At 42.7% G+C, this 24086-nt stretch overlaps 1 protein-coding gene across 2 annotated transcripts in view; it reads right to left on the minus strand.

Annotated features, from left to right (window-relative positions):
* Positions 1–24086, minus strand: part of pacc1 (proton activated chloride channel 1) — a 59144-nt gene that overhangs the window by 12545 nt on the left and 22513 nt on the right. For both annotated transcript variants that reach the window (XM_041182925.1, XM_041182924.1), the window contains exons 4-5: positions 5780–5934; positions 1211–1353 (exon numbers count right to left, since the gene is read on the minus strand). In XM_041182925.1, coding sequence (XP_041038859.1) covers positions 1211–1353; positions 5780–5934 — 298 coding nt within the window. The remainder of the gene's footprint in view (positions 1–1210; positions 1354–5779; positions 5935–24086) is intronic.

The following is a 24086-nucleotide window of genomic DNA, read 5'->3' on the forward strand; positions in this document are numbered from 1 at the left end:
GTCCGCAAGCATGATCCTGACCTTCCTGTCGCTTGCCATTTCAACACTCCAACCTGCTCCCATGTCCGTCCTTGGACTGTTGCATTGTTCCAGTGAAGTGCAACGCAAACTAGAGGAACAGCACCTCATCTTCCGACTAGGCACTTTACAGCCTTCCGGACTTAGCATTGAGTTCAACAACTTCAGATCATGAACTCTATCCTCCCGCTTGACCCCTTTTTAATCCAATTTTTATTTATTTATTTTTAAAATTTTATTTTATTTATTTGTTCTTTCTTTATCCTTTTACCCCAAACCCCCCTCCCCCACAGGGCCATCTGTCATTTGTTTTATGTTTTGCTTTCACAAACGCTGACCCTTGTTCTGCTATTAACACCTTCTGCTATTTTACCTTAATGCCGCTTTCAGTACCTTCTTTGCTCTTTACCACTTTGTACTAACTTGTCTTGTGTCCATGACACCTTTGACAATCTCTCCTTAGCTATCACCTATCCCTGACCATCTATCTTGTTCCACCTGCTCCACCCTCTCAAATAGTATAAAATCTACCATATTTCTACTTCTCTTTAGCTCTGAGGAAGAGTCAAAAGGACTCAAAATGTTAACTCTGTTTCTTGCTCCACAGATGCTGCTAGTCCAGCTGAGTTTTCCAGCATTTTCTGTTTTTATTTGGTGCCCATCCCTATTTTCCCTTGAACTGAGTGGTTTGCTAAATCATTTCAGAGAGCAGTTAAGAGTCAACCACTTTGCTGTGGATCTGGAATCACATGTAGGCCAGACCTAAGGATGGCAGATTTCCTTCCCCAAAGGACATCAGTGAACCAGATGGGTTTTTACAAGAATCAATGATGACACCATGACCACCATTACTGAGACTAGCACTTTTTGTAATTCCTGATTTTTATTAAATTGAATTTAAATTCCACCAGCTACCATGGGATTTGAACCCGTGTCCCTAGAGCATTAGCCTGGGCCTCTGGATTACTAGTCTAGTGACATTACCACCACACCGCTATTAATTTTGCAATTAAAGTTAAATAAATACATTTAAAACATATCTGACTGATCTTCCACTTCAGACAGCTAGCATGATTTGATGCACAGGTAATTCAGCCATTTTAAAAGTGACCCTTAATAATAAGACTCCAACAAAGTATCAATTCTTCCCAATCCCAGACAGAAGGAAAGACTCAGTGTGCTCCTTACTCACCTCTCCTGAAATTCTTTGAATGATGAGAATAAGAGATAGCTGATTGCACTAAAATCTTCTTCTGTTTCATTTAGATGGAACTGCAAGAATACCAGTTCCTTCTTTCTCACATCTTGTGGTCCACGGATAATCAGGGCTGATTTCTGCAATCAACAAACAGGAACACAGCTCTGAATATAAAACGGCGTAGTGCATTTTCTAAACAACTAAGGTGGGTGAGAGTTTTGGGATGGGGGAGCAAGGGCTGGGGGAGGGATGAAGTGTTTAGCTGCAATGTTCAGGCTGTAGGGCGTGAGGCAAGCTTGCTAGGCCAACTAGTGTTTTCCTGGATGTCAATTTTGTACATAACTTGGAATTTAATCTGCAATAATTAAAAAGTGAGGAAAGATCAGACATCATTATTCATTCCTACCTAATAAATCAAAAAATGGTTACAGCACAGAAGGTGGCCATTAGGCCTGTCAAATCCATGCTGGCTCTCTGCAAGATCTGCTGATCTTCAGATTATAAACCATTCTGTATAGCAGAAAAGCTTGTGAACATAACAAACAACATCTGGCTTGCTAGAAAATTTTAAAATTTCCCATTTATTGACAACATCTCTCATTGGTCCAAGAAATGCATTAGCTGAAACTAGAGAATAGTATTACTGCCACGCAGTCATGAATTGCAAACTGAATCACAACTCCCAACCTGCTCTCCTCAATCACAGCTCCTGATCTGCGCTCCCACCTAGAAATGATGTTGAATATTCATAGAATCATACAACACAGGAGAACGTTCAGCCCATCATACCTCTTCCGACTCTTTGAAAGAGCTATTCACCTATTCCCATTCTCTCCCCATAGCCCTGCATATTTTCTTGTCTGCATCCAATTTCTTTTCCCACAATGATTATTGAATCTATTTCCACACCCTTTCAATGCATTCCAGATCATAACAAAATGCTATGTAAATAAAAAATTCTTCCCCATCCCCTCTCTTTTGGCGGTCCACTTAAATCCGTATCCTGGTTACTGACCTTCATGCCAGTAGAAACAGTTTTGGATTATTTACTGTATCCCAACATCTTATAATTTTGAACACCTCTATTAAATCACCCTATAACCTCCTTTGCTTTAAGGAGAACAATCCCAGATCCTCTAGTATCACCACATAACCCAAGTCCCTCAGGAGCAGGGGCAGGAGAAAGCTCTGGCTGGTAAAAGTAGGGAAAATCCCAAGATATATCAATGGGAAGAGGATAACCAGGGAAAGAGTAGGGCCCATTAGGGACCAAGGGGGCAATCTATGGGTGGAGCAAGGGGACATCAGTAGAGTGTTGAATGAATACTTCACATCTGTCTTCACCCAAGAGAATGAGGATGAAGGTATTCAACTCGGGGAGAGAGACTGCGAGGTTCTTGAGCAAATTGATTTAGGGAGTGACAAGGTATTGGAGGTGTTGGCAGGCTTAAAAGTGGACAATTCTCCAGGTCTGGATGATTTATGTCCCAGACTGCTGAGGGAGGTAAGTGAGGAGATCACAGGGGCTCTGACCCAAATTTTTAATTACTCTCTGGCCACAGGGGATGTGCCAGAGGACTAGAGAACAGCTAATGTGGATCTGCTATTTAAGAAGGGTTGTAGAGATAAGCCAGGGAACTACAGGCCAGTGAGTCTCACATCATTGGTAGGGAAACTATTAGAGAAAATTCTGAAGGAGAGAATCTATCTCCACTTGGAGAGGCAAGGTTTAATCAGGGATAGTCAGCATGGCTTTGTCAGAGGGAGGTCATGCCTAACAAATTTGATTGAATTTTTTGAGGAGGTGACCAGGTGTGTAGATGAGGGTAGTGTAGTTGATGTAGTTTATATGGATTTCAGCAAAGCCTTTGACAAGATCCCACATGGGAGACTTATAAAGAAGGCAAATGCGCATGGGATACAGGGTAATTTGATAAGGTGGATTCAAAATTGGCTTAGTTGTAGGAGATAGAGGGTGATGACAGAAGGATGCGTTAGCGATTGGAAGCCAATGTCCAGTGGCGTTCCACAGGGATCTGTGCTGGGTCCCCTATTATTCGTCATTTATATAAACAACATAGATGGCTATGTGGGGGGGAGGATTAATATATTTGCGGATGACACAAAGATTGGCTGTGTGGTTAACAGTGAAGTTGAATGTCTTGGGCTACAGGAAGATATAGACAGGTTGGTCAAATGGGCAGATAAGTGGCAGAGGGAAATTAACCCTGAAAAGTGTGAAGTGATACACTTTGGAAGGAGTAATTTGACAAGGAAGTATTCAATGAATGGCATGACACTAGGAAGTTCTGAGGAACAAAGGGACCTTGGCGTGTGTGTCCATAGATCGCTGAATGCAGAGGGGCACATTAGTGGGGTGGTGAAAAAGGCATATGGGACACTTGCCTTTATCAATTGAGGCATAGATTACAAAAGTAGGGAGGTCATGTTGGAGTTGTATTGAACCTTGGTGAAGCCACAGCTGGAGAACTGTGTGCAATTCTGGTCGCTACATTATAGGAAGGATGTGATTGCACCGGAAGGGGTGCAGAGGAGATTCACCAGGATGTTGCCTGGGATGAAACATTTAAGTTATGAAGAGAAGTTGGATAGACTGGGGTTGTTTTTGTTGGAGCAGAGAAGACTGAGGGGCGACCTGATCAAGGTGTACAAGATTATGAGGGGCATGGACAGGGTGGATAGGGAGCAGCTGATCCCCTTAGTTGAAAGGTCAGTCACGAGGGGACATAAGTTCAAGGTGAGGGGCAGGAGGTTTGTGGGGGGGGGGAATGTGAGGAAAAAATTTTTTACTCAGAATGTGCTGCCTGGGAGGGTGGTGGAGGCAGATTGCCCCACATCCTTTAAAAAGTACCTGGATGAGCACTTGACACATCATAACATTCAAGGCTTTGGGCCAAGTGCTGGTAAATGGAATTAGGTAGGTAGGTCAGGTGTTTCTCATGTGTCGGTGCAGACTCAATGGGCCGAAGGGCCTCTTCTGCACTGTGATTCTGAGTATGGGATAAACTGATGCTATTTGCAAGCAACACTTTGCGAGTAACACTGCTCACTAGTTCTCTGTCCATCCCTCAGCACATCTGATGCTGAAACCCTCATCCGTTAACTCTAGACTCAACTATTCCAATGTTCTCTGGGCCAGTCTCCCACCTTGCAACTTCCATAAAAGTTCATCCAAAACGTTGCAGTCCATATACTAACTTGCACTAAATTCCATCCAATCATCAGCCCCAAGCGCGGAACAACAGTGGCCCCTGGTCTGGCACCCTTCAATTTTAAAATTCTCATCCTTACTTTCAAATCCTTCCATCGCCTCACCTCCTCCAGCCCCCAAAACCTTGTCCTCCAATTCTGGCAACTTGTGCATCCCTGATTTTCATCACTCCACCATTGATTGGTAGCTGTGCCTTCAACTGCCCTAGCCCTCAGCTCTGGAATTCCCTCTTTAAACCTCTTCATCTCTCTGTCTTTGTCTTCTCCTTTAAGACACTCCTCAAAACCACTTCATCAAGCTTTTGGTCACCTGTCCTAATAACTCTTCACGTGGTTCAGTGTCAAATTTTTTTTGATAATGCTCCCGTGAAGAGCCTTGGGGTGTTTTCCTATGTTAAAGCTGCTATATAAATGCAAATTGTTTACGTTCTAGGAACTTGACTATCTAACTGCCCAAAATCTGTGGAAGGTTGGCACAGGATGGTTAAAGTAGTTACCGAAATTAAAAATTTTCTAACCCGAATCTGACATAACGGAAAATCAGGCGCCAGACTAAGAGCTTGCATTTATAAACACCTTTAATGACTTCAGGATATCCCAAATTGCTGCAGTCAATGGAAGTGGAGTCACTTTTGTAATGTTGGGAAATGGGGCAAACAATTTGCACAGAGCAAGGTCTCACAAACAGCAGTGAAATTAATGACCAGAAAATCTGTTTCAGTGATGTTGGTTGGAGAAAGAATATTAGCTAGGACACTGGAAGAACTCCCCCGCTCTTCTGTGAATAATGCCACGAGATCTGTGCCCAGCTAGCGCCTCAATTTAACATCTCATCTGAAAGATGGCACTTCTGTGCCTCCCACAGTACTGCACTAATGTGTCAGCCTAGAATATGTGCTCAAGTCTCTGGAGCAAGGTTAGTATCCACAACCTACACTTCAAAAGGTGACAGTTCCATTACTGAGCCAAGACTGATCAGAAGAAAAAGCACAGAAATACTCGAATGTACAGGATGAGAGATGCCAATCAGTCCTTCAATTGTTATAGTCCCATGTTTCATTTTCCACTAAATTAACTGTGACTAAAGCAAGCTTGAGGTATTAAATACTACATCAAGCATAGACACATTTTAGCTCATAATAAGAAAGTTAAAACTTACTAGCTGAAACTGCTCCAGTTGCTAAAAGAAATGTCATATTTAAACCATCACATGAAGAGCCAGCAAGACTGTATAAAATGCTTCGTGTGATCACAGTACAACGGATGGATATCGGTCAAACGGGAACACTTTAATTGTAAGAGTTAAATCAGTGGGTGCACCCTATACTTTACCAGTGTTTTGTTTCTGTATGGGTCTGTATAACTGATGTGCTCCTTGGTGCAGTCGATTTCTCCTTGTTGGCCTGGATTCACCATAAGCTGAACGCGATCATGATAATAGTGCTTACAGCTCAGGAGCTCAGCTTTATCAGGATACAGTGCTATACCTGTGAAATGGGTTTAGATACTTTCATCAGACTTGATTAATTCCAGAATCAAACATTTACAAATATTTGTCCTTCTGCAAATCCCCTCTCTTCCTCCACCCATTCTGCTACCCTGCCTGCAAGTCTCCCCCAGTGACCCTCTATCCAGCAATGAGAAGGACATACAAATGTCTCACTCAGGGTCACATCATCTTTAAAGTTAAAAACAAAAAAACTGCGGATGCTGGAAATCCAAAACAAAAACAGAATTACCTGGAAAAACTCAGCAGGTCTGGCAGCATCGGTGGAGAAGAAAAGAGTTGACGTTTCGAGTCCTCATGACCCTTCGACAGAACTTGAGTTCGAGTCCACGAAAGAGTTGAAATATAAGCTGGTTTAAGGTGTGTGTGTGGGGGGCGGAGAGATAGAGAGACAGAGAGGTGGGGGGGTGGGGTGTGGTTGTAGGGACAAACAAGCAGTGATAGAAGCAGATCATCAAAAGATGTCAACGACAATAGTACAATAGAACACATAGGTGTTAAAGTTAAAGTTGGTGATATTATCTAAACGAATGTGCTAATTAAGAATGGATGGTAGGGCACTCAAGGTATAGCTCTAGTGGGGTTTTTTTTTTATATAATGGAAATAGGTGGGAAAAGGAAAATCTTTATAATTTATTGGAAAAAAAAGGAAGGGGGAAACAGAAAGGGGGTGGGGATGGGGGAGGGAGCTCACGACCTAAATTTGTTGAATTCAATATTCAGTCCGGAAGGCTGTAAAGTCCCTAGTCGGAAGATGAGGTGTTGTTCCTCCAGTTTGCGTTGAGCTTCACTGGAACAATGCAGCAAGCCAAGGACAGACATGTGGGCAAGAGAGCAGGGTGGAGTGTTAAAATGGCAAGCGACAGGGAGGTTTGGGTCATTCTTGCGGACAGACCGCAGGTGTTCTGCAAAGCGGTCGCCCAGTTTACGTTTGGTCTCTCCAATGTAGAGGAGACCACATTGGGAGCAACGAATGCAATAGACTAAGTTGGGGGAAATGCAAGTGAAATGCTGCTTCACTTGAAAGGAGTGTTTGGGTCCTTGGACGGTGAGGAGAGAGGAAGTGAAGGGGCAGGTGTTGCATCTTTTGCGTGGGCATGGGGTGGTGCCATAGGAGGGGGTTGAGGAGTAGGGGGTGATGGAGGAGTGGACCAGGGTGTCCCGGAGGGAGCGATCCCTACGGAATGCCGATAAGGGGGGTGAAGGGAAAATGTGTTTGGTGGTGGCATCATGCTGGAGTTGGCGGAAATGGCGGAGGATGATCCTTTGAATGCGGAGGCTGGTGGGGTGATAAGTGAGGACAAGGGGGACCCTATCATGTTTCTGGGAGGGAGGAGAAGGCGTGAGGGCGGATGCGCGGGAGATGGGCCGGACACGGTTGAGGGCCCTGTCAACGACTGTGGGTGGAAAACCTCGGTTAAGGAAGAAGGAGGACATGTCAGAGGAACTGTTTTTGAATGTAGCATCATCGGAACAGATGCGACGGAGGCGAAGGAACTGAGAGAATGGGATGGAGTCCTTACAGGAAGCGGGGTGTGAGGAGCTGTAGTCGAGATAGCTGTGGGAGTCGGTGGGTTTGTAATGGATATTGGTGGACAGTCTATCACCAGAGATTGAGACAGAGAGGTCAAGGAAGGGAAGGGAAATGTCAGAGATGGACCACGTGAAAATGATGGAGGGGTGGAGATTGGAAGCAAAATTAATAAATTTTTCCAAGTCCCGACGAGAGCATGAAGCGGCACCGAAGTAATCATCGATGTACCGGAGAAAGAGTTGTGGAAGGGGGCCGGAGTAGGACTGCAACAAGGAATGTTCCACATACCCCATAAAGAGACAGGCATAGCTGGGGCCCATGCGGGTACCCATAGCCACACCTTTTATTTGGAGGAAGTGAGAGGAGTTGAAGGAGAAATTGTTCAGCATGAGAACAAGTTCAGCCAGACGGAGGAGAGTAGTGGTGGATGGGGATTATTCGGGCCTCTGTTCGAGGAAGAAGCTAAGGGCCCTCAGACCATCCTGGTGGGGGATGGAGGTGTCATCTTTAAAGTTTTCCTTCTTTCTGTGAGAAGCACTTGGTCTTTACACGCAACAAGCTGATCCTTGATAGGACAACCCACCACAGGTATAACATTATACATGAAAATTTTGAATGTTCTGTGCATTTCAGCACCTCCTCCCAGCCCACAAGCCATTCTCCAGTGGACTGGAGAATGTAAAGGTAAAGGCCTGTAGGTAAGGTAATTGCCCACCCACTCAAATAGAACCTATGTGTTCTCTTGTACTATTGTCGTTGACATCTTTTGATGATCTGCTTCTATCACTGCTTGTTTGTCCCTACAACCACACACCCCCACCCCCCCCACCTCTCTCTCTCTCTCTCCGCCCCCCACACACACACCTTAAACCAGCTTATATTTCAACTCTTTCTTGGACTCAAACTCAAGTTCTGTCGAAGGGTCATGAGGACTCGAAATGACAACTCTTTTCTTCTCCGCCGATGCTGCCAGACCTGCTGAGTTTTTCCAGGTAATTCTGTTTTTGTTTTCAAAAGTGCTTAACTTGCTGTAAAACACTTTGGGACATCCTTTTGAGGAGCAATTCTAGATTTCTTTTACCAGTTGTATGAAAAAGTGCTTCCATATTTTGTTGTAATGTGCCTTTAAGGGATAGCAGCATGCCATGGCTAGAAGGGAAGTGAGTCGTGTGATCCAGTTTCAGTTTCACTTTGGCCTGTGAGCAGCGTAGAGCTGTGCTGCTGATGTCTTCAAGCTTTATACTTTTGCATAAAAGGTTCCTATGTGGCCAGTCTGAATAAATGAATCCACAATGTGTTTACCCAAACCTTTGAGTGATTAGTGCCTTTATATCATTATAAAAACACAAGTGTTTGTTCTTTTACATCAGAATTTCAGATGGCAGGGTTCACACATTTGTCATGTAGTACTACTTCCTGCCATTGGGTGTCATGGATGCACTTAAATTACTGAGCAGCTCAGTGAGTCAACCAGCAATGGTCTGATTAATAAACTAGCTGTTTCCTATTAAGTATACACAGGCCTTTTGCTACCAGGGTGAATCTATTGGGTTTTCCCATTGGGCTCAACCTGTTTGCTAGTGGAAGAGATAACAATACAAACCAATGGCAGTTTGGGACAGCAGTCCTCAAGTTAGCATACTCGCTAACAAATTGGTGAGAAATTAGTCTCTTTCCCCTTAGCACTGCCCTGACAGGGAGGATGACAACTAGTAATTATGAGTACAACTTGCATAATGGGAGTTCAACAGGAGAATGAGAATGTTAAACTGGAAGTGTTGAAAGTCTGGAACATAGGTCAGTGAAAGGTGAAGTTTGAATGGGAGTTGGCAAAGGATAGGATACCGCCAAAGTTTTCAGTGAGCTTAAATTTATGGAGGGTGGAAAACAGGAGAGCGGCCAGAAGAACATTTGAATAGTTGGGTCTGGAAGTGACAAAGTTAGGGAAAAGGGTCTTTGTGATGGACAGGATACGAGGTCAGAAGCTCAGCTCGGGCCAAATAGGATGGCAGGTTGTAAATATGTTTGGTTCCAGTGATGGGCAGGGAGACAGAGTCGGTGGCAAAGGTACTGAGTTATATTGGTGGATGAACACGACAGCATAAGAGTTATTCGTTTCTGGACCAAACTTTACTCAGCATAGAGCTATACGGGTGGATGAACACGATGGTGTATAGAGTTATACTGGCGGATGAACACGGCGGTTTATAGAGCTATACTGGTGGATGAACACGGCGGTTTATAGAGTTATACTGGTGGATGAACACGATGGTGTATAGAGTTATACTGGTGGATGAACACGGCGGTTTACAGAGTTATACTGGTGGATGAACACGGCGGTTTATAGAGCGATACTGGCGGATGAACACGGCGGTTTATAGAGTTATACAGGCGGATGAACACGGCGGTTTATAGAGCTATACGAGTGGATGAACACGGCAGTTTATAGAGTTATACTGCTGGATGAACACGGCGGTTTATAGAGTTATACTGGCGGATGAACACGGCGGTTTATAGAGTTATACTGGCAGATGAACACGGCGGTGTATAGAGTTATACTGCTGGATGAACACGGCGGTTTATAGAGTTATACTGGCGGATGAACACGGCGGTTTATAGAGTTATACTGGCGGATGAACATGGCGGTTTATAGAGTTATACTGGTGGATGAACACGGCGGTTTATAGAGTTATACTGGCGGATGAACACGGCGGTTTATAGAGCTATACTGGCGGATGAACACGGCGGTTTATAGAGTTATACTGGTGGATGAACACGATGGTGTATAGAGTTATACTGGTGGATGAACACGGCGGTTTACAGAGTTATACTGGTGGATGAACACGGCGGTTTATAGAGCTATACTGGCGGATGAACACGGCGGTTTATAGAGTTATACAGGCGGATGAACACGGCGGTTTATAGAGCTATACGAGTGGATGAACACGGCAGTTTATAGAGTTATACTGCTGGATGAACACGGCGGTTTATAGAGTTATACTGGCGGATGAACACGGCGGTTTATAGAGTTATACTGGCAGATGAACACGGTGGTGTATAGAGTTATACTGCTGGATGAACACGGCGGTTTATAGAGTTATACTGGCGGATGAACACGGCGGTTTATAGAGTTATACTGGCGGATGAACATGGCGGTTTATAGAGTTATACTGGCGGATGAACATGGCGGTTTATAGAGTTATACTGGTGGATGAACACGGCGGTTTATAGAGTTATACTGGCGGATGAACACGGCGGTTTATAGAGTTATACAGGCAGATGAACACGGCGGTTTATAGAGTTATACAGGCGGATGAACACGGCGGTTTATAGAGCTATACGAGTGGATGAACACGGTGGTGTATAGAGTTATACTGGCGGATGAACATGGAGGTTTATAGAGTTATACTGGTGGATGAACACGGCAGTTTATAGAGCTATACGAGTGGATGAACACAGCAGTTTATAGAGTTATACTGGCGGATGAACACGGTGGTTTATAGAGTTATACTGGCGGATGAACACGGCGATTTAGAGTTTTACTGGCGGATGAACACGGCGGCTTTTGTTATCCCGATGGACTGGATACCAGAACAAGTGTTCTGGTATCTCTGATGAAAACATAATTAAAATGTCATATTTCTTTTAAGATTAAAAGTTGTAAAGCCCCAAAATCTTCAATATTAATCAAAAAGCATAATTTTTAACTAAGAAATCATTTTTTCTGGGAAATCCACTAGGAATGCATCATTAATTTCACCTTCAATATTTGGATTTCATCTTCAGGTTTTCTTTGTAGAATCATATAATGGTTACAGCACAGAAGGAGGTCACTCAGCCTCTCATATCCTTACCAGCTCTCTGCAAGAGAAATTCAGCAAATCTCGCTCCCCAACACCTTCCCCATAGTCCTGCAGATTTTCTCTCTTCAGGAACTTATCCAATTCCTTTTTGAAAGCCAGAATTGAATCTGCCTCCACCATACTCTCAAGCAGTGTTCTCCAGATCCTAACCACTCAATGTGTAAAAAAGAAAATTTTTCCTCATGGGTTCTTTTGGCATTCACTTTACGTTGTCCTCCTCTGGTTCTTGGCCCTTCCACCAATGGGAACAGTTTATCTCTATCTATCCTATCTAGACACCTCATAACTTGGAATATCTCTATCAAATCTCCTCTCAACCTTCACATAGATTTTTCCCCCCTACTGAAGAAATATGTATACCTGCAACTTAAGATACAAAGAGCAATGGTAATAATGGTTTTCATATGCCAGAGAGCAATAATCAAGACTACTCTCGAGTTGCCAACATTTCTAAGCCAATTAGTTTTTTTGAAGCTGTTCAGCAGCTTTTCACTAGGCTGGGGAGTATTAAAAATGAATTTAAATACTTAAAATGCACTACCAAATGGCTGTCAATTTACAGAAAAAAACGTGTTCCAGCAAGTCCAGGGTAGGTTTCATTAAGTATTGCTCTATATAGTCTTTAGAAAACACCCCAGAAATCAGCAACAGAAGAACACTCCTATTTTTGAGAAAATATGCAGTTGCTTGTAATTTAAGCTGTAGCTATAATTGAAATTCTTTCTCTGGAGGAGGAAAAGCAAATACTCAAAATGCTGACTTTCACTAAAGCAAAATCCCAATTGTAGAAAAAAGACACAACAGCAACCCCACCCCGCTGCCCATGGGACTCTTGCTATTTTGAGCCTTGTGGGGGGTTATTTTTTAAAAACTTGACCGAACAGCATTTTAAAACTAAAAGGAGAAATTGTGGCAGGTGTAAGCATTAAAGCTCGAAGATACTGGACAATAACCAACAGGCACTTTAGCACTGCTTACCTAAAAATAGGCCTCCTGATCGCTACAGAAATAACAGACGGCAGTATGGTTGGGCCAGATTAACAACAATAAAACACTTTAATAGAGAAAAAGTTTGCACAGGGGATATTTAGGCCTTAGATTGAAATATTTTGATGTGTGCAATAGTGCATAGAGAGGAAGGCAAGTGGTAATATGTAAGATTTGGCAGAACTGGATGAACTCAAATAGAAATTGCATAACTACAATTAAGGCATTAATATGACTAAAGCAAAAGAAAAAAATCAAACAGGTGACTCATATGTGAACAATTTTGGAAAGTTAATGCAATTTTACCATTATCAATGGGATATTTATTACTCATGATGCCTGGGAGCCTGATTTACTCTTAATGTACAATGTTAAGAGGAGCACAGAAGGACGATTACTCATCTAATTTATACTAGAGCAAACCACTTTAAAAACACTCTACTTTTTCCAAAGATGAAAAATATTAAAAAGTGAATATTTGAAACCTATAGTAAAGTCAGAGAAAAAGGTATTAAGTACAGATATTTTAAACATCTGTAACCTCAGCTGGGTTAGGGAAGAGGTTGTGGGAATTTGCGTTTAAATGATCACCTTTCACATCCTGAGGATGTTTCAAAGCACATAACAACCAATGAATTCTTGATTTTGGATTTGGGGTCATTTTTATGCAATTAAGTATGACAGCCGAATTGCGCACAGGAAGACTCAAAAACAATGGTTAATCTGTTTTGGCGATGTTGATTGAGGGATGAATGGTTGTTGGGACATCAGGGGAATATCCTTCACTTCCTCAAAACAAAGCATCCAAACAAGCAAACAGAATCTTAGTTTAAAATCTGATCTGAAAGCCAACATCTGACAATGCAGTACTCTCTGGGAAGTGCCTTGAAATGTCAGCCCAGATTACTTATGAGAAGATATCCACTGTGCATGATGGTCTTATGTGAAGGTTCACTGTTAAGTAGTTATGGGAGAGGCCAATGACTTGGTTGTATCAAAGACTGAGTTAATTGAAAGTAAACAAGCTCCATAAAGGTCATCCTCTTGAACTGTTAACAAATGAAGAATGTATCCTCCCAAAACACTGATGTCTGTCTGCTCCCTAGATCATAAAGCAAGTAACTGAAAAAGAACACAGACTTTATGTCCCTGGACTAGCAATCCAGGGGTCTGTGTTCTGAAAACATGAGCTCAAATGCCATCACAGCAGTAGGGCAATTTAATTCAGTTCATAAAATAAACCTGGAATAAAAGGCTAGCATCAGAAATAGTGATCAGAAATCGGTTTGTAAAAACACATTCGGTTCAAAAATGACCTGCAGGGAAGGAAATTAGCCATCCTTACACCATCTGGCCTACATGTGACTCCAAATCAATGGCAATATGATTGACTTTTAACTGCCCTCTGAAAGGGCTGAGCAAGCCATTCATTTATATCAAACTGCAATGAAAAACTCTAAAAATTTAAATGGAAGGAACAATGGACATCGACTTAGGCACCTGACAAAAAAGTAACACCTAACCCAGTCAGCCTTGCAATGTCCTTCTTGTTAATAATCGGGGGACTTGTGCCAAAATTGGGAGAGTTGTCCCATAGTTTACTCAAGCAACAGTCATAGTCACACTCTCATGATTCTACCTTTCAGCCAATGTCCCAGGCTCCTCCAACACCATTCCTGGGTATGTCCTGTTCTACCAGCAGAATAGACCCCATAGTGGCAGCACAGTGGTATACAGTTAGGAGGGAGTTTCCTGGAAGACCTCTACATTGACTGGACCCCAAGAAGTCTCATGGCATCATGTTTACCATGAGCAAGGAATCTCCTGCTGATTATTACCTACTACCCTCCCTTAAATGATGAATTAGTACTCTTCCATGTTGGACATCATTTGGAAGAAACACTGAAGGTAGCAAGGGCACAGAATGCACAGGGTGGGGGACTTCAATGAACATCATCAAAACTGGCCTGGTACCACCCCTACTGACAAGCTCTGAAGGACATTTCTACCAAAATAGGCTTGCAGCCGGTGGTCAGAGAACCAACAAGCTAAAATAACAGTATTGGTGTTAGTGACCACGAGACCATCCTTGTGGAGACAAGGTGCATCTTCAAAATGAGGACAACCTTCACTGTCAGAAAATGCTGGAAAAACTCAGCAGGTCTAGCAGCATCTGTAGGGAGAAAAACAGAGTTAATGTTTCGAGTCAATATGACCCTTCTTCAGAGCCTCAAGAGGATGAGGCTCCATGAATATCCTCAATGGTGGTGCAGCCTGGCACATGAGTGCAAAAGACAAGGCTGAAGCATTTGCAACCATCTTCAGCCAAAAATGCTGAGTGGATGGTCCATCCTGGCCTCCTTCTGAGGTATTACAGATGCTAGTCTGCAGACAATTCAATTCACTCCACATATCATCAAAAAACTTCTGAACTCACTGAATGCTGCAAAGGCTATGGGCACTGAAAACATTCCGGCAATAGTGCTGAAGACTTGTACTCCAGAACTAGCCGCAACCTTAAGCTGTTGCAGTACAGCTGCAACACTGGCATCTACCCAGCAATGTGAGGTGGTGGCACAGTAGTATTGTCACTGGACTGGTATTCCAGAAACCCAGAATGATGTTCTGGGGATCTGGGTTCAAATCCCACCACGGCAGGTGGTGAAATTTGAATTTTAAAAAGTCTGGAATTAAAACCAAACATTACTGATTGTCAGCATCTGGTTCACTAGGGAAGGAAACCTGCTGTCCTTACTGGGTCTGGCTTACATGTAACTCCAAAGACTCTTACTTAACTGTTCTCTGAATGGGATGGGCCAACCAGGAGCAAATAAAAAAGCGTGTGGAAAATTGCCCTGTCTATAAAAAGCCTATTACCACTTCATCAGTTTACTTTCAATCATTAGTAAAGCGATGGAAAGTGTTGTTAGTATGGTCACACAGGAATTATTGAGCAATAACCTGCTCAGTATGGGCTCCACCAGGACCACTTAGATCCAAATATGGCGAAAGAGCAGAATTCCAAAGGTGAGATCAGAGTGAGTAAGTGTGACCAAGTGCAGTATCAAGGGGCCATAGCAAAGCTGAGGTCAATGGGAATTGGGGGAAATCTTTCCATTGACTGGAGTCATACTTAACACAAAGGAAGATACAGCTGTTGGAGACCAATCATTGCAGCCCCAAGCCATCACTGCAGGAGTTCCTCAGGGGGAGCGTCCTAGGCCCAAATATTTTCAATTGTTTCAACAATGACCTTCCCTCCACCATAATGTCAAAGTGAGGATGTTCGCTGATGATCGCAGTGTTTAGATCTATTGAATTTCAACAGCATCGTTTACCACCACGGAATCCCCCCCACCTGGAGCTCGGTCTCCATTGACCATAAACTTAACAGGATCAGCCATATGAATACTGTGGTTACAAGAGCTGGTTAGAAATAGGTAATTAGCCATAGTCCAAAGGATCATTGGCATCTCCCACCATTACAGAAACTAGGTATTCTGTCAGGACACCTCCTGACTCTCCAAAGCCTGTCCACCACTTACAAGGCAGAAGTCAGGAGTGTGAAGGAATACTCTCCATTTACCTGGATGAGTGCAGCTCTAACAACAATCAAGAAGCTCAATACTATCCAGGTCAAAGCAGCCTGCTTGATTGGCACCCCATTTGCTACCTAAATCATTCATTCCTTCCACCATCCATTCTCAGTGATAGCAGCATGTACCATTTACAAGATGCACTACAGCAACTCACCAAGGCTCCTTCGACAGCACCTTCCAAACCAATGACCTCTACCACCGAGAAGAACAAGGGCAACAAATGCATAGGAACACCACCACCTGCAAGTTCCCCTGCAAGTCACTCACTATCCTGACTTGGAACTATATCGTAGTTATTTCATCATTGCCAGGTCAAAGTCCTGGAGCTCCCTCTCTAACAGCACTGTGGGTGTACCTACCCAACAAGGACCGCAGCAGTTCAGGAAGGTGCACCACCTTCCCAAGGGCAATTAGGGATGGGCAAAAAATGACAGACTTGCCAGAAATGCTCACATCCCATGGGCTGAATATTACACAGGGTGGAGGGGGAGGAACATAGCCCACATTCCCTCACCCAACCACACCCCAGAAACAAAGTTGGCATCAAGCTAACTTGCTCCGCATCAGCCCACCCCACAGCCATAATGCACTGTGGACCAGCAGCTTCATCAGTGCCAGCAGCGCCAAGAGCACGTTAATGGTCGCTGCTGGGTCTGCAAGAGGAAGGTGGTGGCCTCTGGATCCCCGGAAACAATTAAGTCTGGAGTCTGGGATAGGGAGGGGGGCAGGGAGGTGGGGTTAAGGCTGCAGGCGGGTAGGAAGAAAGGGTGGATTCTTTTTGGATGGGCCACTCCCCCCAATCAGCAAAGAGCAGCCCCCGAAGGTAGAAACCACCCCCCCCCTTCTTCCATCCGCCCCTTTGAAGAGAGTATTTTTTAAAAAAAGGGCTGCCCACTCCTGGCTGACTGCCCACGCCAAACTTTTTATGGCATGGACAGTGAATTATTCATTTAAATATGGCGGGCGGGTTTCCCATTTGGGTGCTGGCCCACCTCCCCCGCATTATGGGGGTAAGATTGGGGTGTGGGGGAAGCTGGTTGGGGGGGGGGGGGGGGGCACCTGCCCTATTTTACGTGCACCCACTCCCCACCAAAACCACGCCCACCAGGAGCATGTAAAATGCAGCTCCATGAATGAGTAAAAAAAGCTGAGCAAGATTGCATGCGCTATGTATAACAAAATCAGAAACATTTTTTAAGATCACCAGATGTATCCTCATGTATTAATATGGGAAATGATAAACAGACTGTGACAGGAAGGGGCGGAGAGTACAATTCTAAGAGTAAATCAGCAGATAAGGCTAGAACACTACAAAAATAGTAAAAGGACAAACCTAAAGGCTCTGTATCTAAACGTTTGAAACTAAACAGATGAACTGATAGCGCAAATAGAAATAAATAAGTACGATCTGATAGCCATTATAGAGACATAGCTACAGGATGATATAGATTGGGACCTGAATATTGAAGGGTATATGACATTTAAGAAGGACAGGAAGTTAGAAAAAGGTGTTCAGGTGTCTCAGTTAATTTTAATAAATAATCTCAGAGTAAAAGGTCCCCTAGGAAACAGTGACCATAACATGGTAGAATTGAGCCTTCAGTTTTAGAGTAAGAAATTTGGCTCAGAAACAACTGCGCTAAACTTAAATAAGGGTAATTACAAAGGAATGAGGGCAGAGTTGGCTGGAGTGGACTGGGAAAGTAGTTTAGCAGAAAATATGGTTGATGAACAATGGCAGGCGTTTAAGAAAACAGTTCATGACTCACAACAAAGATATGTCCCATTGAGAAAGAAAGATTCTAGGAAAGGGATAAACCAACCATGGTTAATCAAGGAAGTTAAGGATAGTATCAAATTGAAAGAAAAAACATACAATGTGGCAAAGATTAGTGGTAAGCCTGAGGATTGGGAAACTTTTAAAAACCAACAAAAGTTTACCAAGTAAGTAATAAAGAGAGGGAAAATAAACTTTGAGGGTAAACTATCAAGTAATATAAAGGCAGACAGCAAGAGATTCTTTAAATATATAAATAGGAAGAGAGAAGCCAAAGTGAACATGGGCCCTTAAGCGAATGAGGCTGGGGAAATAATAATGAGGAAATGGTAAAGAAGTTGAATAATTACCTTGCATCAGTCTTCACGGTAGAAGACACTAATAGCATTCCAAAAATACAAAATAATCAAGGGGCAAAGGCAGGGGAGGGGGAGGAAATAAATACAATAACTATCACTAGAGAAAAAGTATTAGGGAAACTAATGGGTCTAAAGGCTGATAATTCCCCTGGACCTGATGGGTTGCATCCTAAGATATTAAAGGAAGTAGCTACAGAGACAGTGGATGCACTGGTAGTAATCTTCCAAGAACCCTTAGATTCTAGAAAAGTTCCAGAGGATTGGAAAACTGCCAATGTAGCTGCCTTATTCAAAAAGGGAGGGAGACAAAAAACAGGTAATTGTAGGCCAGTTAGCTTAACGTCCATCGTTGGGAAAATGTTAAGAGTCTATTATAAAAGATGTAATAGCAAAGCAATTTAATTGAGCAGAGTCAGCATGGCTTCATGAAGGGGAAATCATGCCTGACAAATTTATTAGAATTCTTTGAGGAGGTAACAAGCAGGATAGATAAGGGGCAACCAGTAGATATTTGGATTTCCAAAAGGCATTTAATAAGGTACTGCACATATGGCTACTTAATAAGATAAAAGCCCATGGTGTTGGGGATAGTCTATTAGCATGGATAGAGGATTGACCAACTAATAGGAGAGAGTTGGGATAAGGGGTGCATTTTCAGCATGGAAACCTGTAACTCGTGGAGTGCTACAGGGGTCAGTGCTGGGGTCACAATTATTTACAATATATATTTATGGCCAGAAATTTCCCCCTGTCGTTTGGGGGGGGGGGGGGGTGTGTTTTTGTTTGTGTGTGTGTGTGTGTGTGTGTGTGTGTGCGGGGGCAGGCATGAACCCGATTGGCGCCCCCTACTGCATCCATTGTCCGTGCCACCATTTTACGTGGGTGGGCCAGCCCAGCATGATGCTCACCCAGAAGCGCTGAGCACACTCTGTGTGGGCGTGTGCGGCGGCGGCAGCGGCGGCGGCGGCGGCGGCGGGGGGGGGGGGGGGGGATTCTCTGTGTGGTTCCCTACATTCATTCGCGCATGCGCGTGAAAGAGCACAGAGATTGCCCTGAGGCATGAAGGTGTCTCAGGGAGACTTGTTTCAGTGTTAAACTTTTAAATAAAGGATTTTTAAACTTTTGAAACATGTCCCCTCAGGTGACAGTGTCACTTGAGCTGGGACATGTTAATGAAACTTTGGAAAACATTTTACTGATTTTTTAAACAATTCATGAAACCTCACCCCGCCCATGGATGAGGTTCCATGAAATATGTGAAGGCCGCCTGGGCTCTTCACCTGCCCACCAACCTTAAGGTTGGAAGGGCAGCTCATTTAATTGTTTTAATTAGTTTTTAACAGGCCTTAATAGGCCCTTGACAGTTCTGGTGCGCAGCAGAGTCAGCAGTGCACCCGCCGAACTGAAAATCTAAATGACACGCGGTGATGTCGGGACGCCCGCCCAACATCACCGCGCGTCATTTTATGTGTGGGCGAGTGGGCCCCGCCCCTCACTCGCCGACAGGAAAATGCTGCCCTATGACTTACATGAGGGAAGTGAATGTACTATTGCCAAATTTGCGGATGACACAAAAATTGGTGGGAAGGCAAGTTGTGAGGATGACACATAGAGTCTTCAAAAGGATATAGACAGGTTAAGTGAGTGGGTAAAAACTTGGCAGATGGAATATAATGTGGGAAAATGTGAGATTATGGACTTTAGCAGCAAGAAAAGAAGAGCTGAATATTATTTCAATGGCGAAAGACTGCAGAAAGCTGCAGCACAGGGGGATTCGTGGGTCCTCGTGCATGAATCCCAAAAAGCTAGCATACAAGTTCAGGAGGTAATAGGGAAGGCAAATGGAATGTTGGCCTTTATTTCAAAGGGAATGGATTACAAAAATAGGGAAGTCTTGCTAAAACTATACAAGGCACTAGTTAGACCACACCCAGAATACTGGACCAATTTTGGTCCACTTAGCTAAGGAAAGATATACTTGCATTGGAGGCAGTCCATAGACGGTTCATTTGGTTATCCCGGGTATGGGGGAGATTTTCGTATGAGGAGAGGTTGAGTAGGTTGGGCCTGTATTCATTGGGGTTTAGAAGAATGAGAGGCAACCTTATTGAAACATATAAGATTCTTAAGGGACTTGATAGGGAAGATGCTGAGAGGTTGTTTCCCCTTGTAGGAGAGTCTAGGACCAGCAGGCATAACCTCAGAGTAAGGGGTCACCCATTTAAGACAGAGATGAGGAGGAATTTCTTCTCTCAGAGAGTAGTGAATCTATGGAATCATTTACCTTAGAGGGCTATAGAGGCTGGGTCATTAAGTATATTCAAGGCTGAGATAGACAGATTTTTAATCAGTAAGGAAATCAAGGGTTATGGAGGAAAGGCAGGAAAGTGGAGTTGAGGATTATCAGATCAATGGTGGAGCAGACTCAGCGGGCCGAATGGCCTACTTCTGCTCCTACATCTTAATGTCTAATTATGCTATTAGTACATTAAAAAGGGATGACCCAAGTTCAGGAAACCAGGGTGTAGAAGTGGTTTGGGTTGAGATAATGAATGATAAAAGGCAGGAAGTCACTTGTGGGAGTGATGTACAGGCCCCCTAATTATAACTCACATTAGGACAGAGTATAAAAGAGATAATGGGAGATTGCCAGAAAGGTATAGCAATAATCATGGGGGATTTTAATCTACATATAGGCTGGAAAAGTCAGATGGGTAAAGGTAGCATAGATGAGGAGCTCATAGAACATTTTCGGGATAGTTTCTTAGAACAGCACATTCTGGAGCCAACCAGACAGCAGGCTATACTAGATCTGGTATTGAGTGATGAGATAGAATTAATTGATAACCTCATAGTGAAGGCACTCCCAAGCAGCAGCAATCATAAAATGATTGAATTTTACATTCATTTTGAGGGAGAAATGAGTTCTTCCAAGACTAGTATTTTAAACTTAATTAAGGGCAATTATGAGGGCATGAAAGCGGAGCTAGCTAAAGTGAACTAGCAAATGAGGTTAAGGGATAGAATGGCAGACATTTAAAAGGATATTTCAGAATATTCAGAATATATACATTCCAATGAGAAAGAAAAATTCCCAGGGGAGGGCCCACCACCTGTAGTTACCTAAAAAAGCTAAAGACAGCATCAAACTTAAAGGAAATGCATATAATTATGCAAAAGCGGGTAGCAGGTCAGAAGATTGGAAAGAATATAAAGAACAGCAAAGAATGACTAAAAGTCTAATAAGGAGGGAAAAATTAGAGTATGAGAGAAAACTCTCTAGTAATATAAAGATGGATAGTAAGAGTTTCAATAGGTTTTTAAAAGAAGAAAAGAGCTAACAAACTGAGCATTGGTACTATACAGAGTGCATTTGGGGAATTGATAATGGAAAGTAGGGAGATAGCAGACAAATCAAACAGGTATTTTGCTTCGATCTTCGCTATATAGGACACAAGCAACATCCCGGAAATAGCTGTAAATCAGGAAATGGAAGGGAGGGAGGAACTCGGGAAAATTACAATCACCAGGGAAGTGGTATTGAGCAAATTGTTGGGGCTGCAGGCTGACAAATCTCCAGGTTCGGATGGACTTCATTTCCTTTAAGTTTGATGCTGTCTTTAGCTTTTTTAGGTAACTACAGGTGGTGGGCCCTCCCCTTGGAAATTCTCTTTCTCATTGGAATGTATATATTCTGTATATTCTGAAATATCATTTTAAATGTCTGCCACTGACTTTCTATTGACCTATCCCTTAACCTCATTTGCTAGTTCACTTTAGCTAGCTCCACTTTCATCTTGAAAGAAGTGGCTAGTGAGATAGTTGATTTTTTTTAATTTTCCATAATTCCCTAGGTTCGGGGAAGGTTCCATTAGATTGGAAATAGCAGATGTAATTCCTTTATTCATAAAGGGAGGGAGACAGAAAGCAGGAAACTATAGGCCAGTTAGCTTTAGATCTGCCATTGGGAAAACATTAGAAGCTATTATTAAAGATGTTATGACATTTAGAAAAAATTAGGCAATCAGACAGAGTCAGCATGGTTTTGTAAAAGGGAAATCATGTTTAATCAATTTATTGGAGTTCTTTGAAGGAGTCACATATGCTGTGGATAAAGGGGTGGATGTACAATACTTAGATTTCCAGAAGGCATTTGATAAAGTGCCATATCAAAGGTTACTGCAGAAAATAAAAGCTCATGGGGTAGGGGGTAACATATTGGCATGGATAGAAGATTGATTTTCTAACAGAAAAAAAAAGAGATGGCACAAATAGGTCTTTTTCTGGTTGGCAGGATGTGACGAGTGGTGTGCCACTGGGATCAGTGCTGGCGCCTCAACTTTTTACATTTTACGTAAATTACTTGGATGAAGGGACCAAAGGAATGGTGGCTAAATTCGCTGATGACACCAAGATAGGTAGGGAAGTAAATTGTGAAGAGGATGTAAGGAGGCTACAAAGTGACATAGGTAGGTTAAGTGAGAGTGCAAAGATCCGGCAAACTGAGTATAATGTGGGAAAATGTGAAATCGTTCATTTTTTCAGGAAGAATTAAAATAAAGCTTATTACCTAAATGGTGAGAGATGGCAGAGCTCTGAAATTCAGAGGGATCTGGCTGTCCTCATGCATGAATCCCAAAAAGGTTAGTATGCAGGTACAGCAGGTAATTAGGAAAGCAAATAGAATGTTATAATTTATTGTGAGTGGAATTGATTACAAAAGTAGAGAGGTTATGCTTTAGTTATACAGGGCACTGTTTTTTTTTTTAAATTCATTCATGGCCAGCATTTATTGCCCTTGCTTAGAGAACATTTTAAGAGTCAACCTACATTGCTGTGGGTCTGGAGTCACATGTAGACCAGATCAGATAAGGACTGCAGATTTCCTTCCCTAAAGGACATTATGACAATCGACAATGGTTTCATAATCATCATTAGACTTTTAATTCATGATTTTTATTGGATTCAAATTTCACCATTTGCATTGGTGGGATTTGAACCCAGGTCCCCAGATCATTACCCTGGGTTGCTGGAATACTAGTTTACTGACGATGCCATTATGCCGCAGCCTCCCCAATGTGGTAAGATCATATCTGGAGCACTATGTACAGTACTGGTTTCTTTACTTAAAGAAAGATGTACATGCATTAGAAACATCTCATAGAAGATTTACTAGACAAATGCCAGGAATGGGCAGGTTGCTTTATGAGGAAAGGCTGGACAGCTTAGGCTTGTATCCACTGGAATTTAGAAGAGTAAGAAGTGATTTATTTGAAACCTTTAAAATCCTGAGGGGTCTTGAAAGGTGGATGTGCAGAGGATGTTTCCTGTTGTGGGAGAATCTAGAACTAGGAGCCACTGTTTAAAAATAAGGGGTCACTCATTTAAGACATAGATGAGGAGAAATTTTTCCTCTCACAGGGTTGAGTCTTTGGAACTCTCTTCCTCAAAAGGCAGTGGAAGCAGAGTCTTTGAATATTTTTAAGGCAGAGTGTTATGGCACAGCCAATGGTAAATGCTGAGCTGTTCAAATCCCAGAGGGAGACTTGAAACAATTGCTACAACTTGTTTTGCAATTTGTATAAATTTCGAGATGTGTGCCTTGAATTCAGTAGTAATAAGATCACCAAATCTTATAGATTTCTTACAAAACTAAATTAAATCTTTGTTAATAGAAGGAACAATCTTAAACACATACATAGATCTACAGGTTACTACTATGATAACTTCTAAATCCCCTACTTAATCTGACTCCCAGTTATACTTCCATTAAGGCAACAGCACAACACATACTTTAAAAGATCCAGGCAAAGAAACATGATACCCTGAACAATCCAATTCAAAGTGAGTTTCCTTAACTTCAGCTCTTTGTAGACAGCAGCTTAAGGCTTATATGCTGAAGGCTTTTTACACTTGTTAGATCTTAAAATGCCTATCTTTACACACAGCCTTCGCTCCTTTATAAATATTTTCCCCTTTGAGAGCAAATTCCCATTGTTTGAAGAAGGGTCAT

Source organism: Carcharodon carcharias, chromosome 2, assembly GCF_017639515.1.
Source record: "Carcharodon carcharias isolate sCarCar2 chromosome 2, sCarCar2.pri, whole genome shotgun sequence".
In the NCBI taxonomy this organism is placed as follows: Eukaryota; Metazoa; Chordata; class Chondrichthyes; order Lamniformes; family Lamnidae; genus Carcharodon; species Carcharodon carcharias.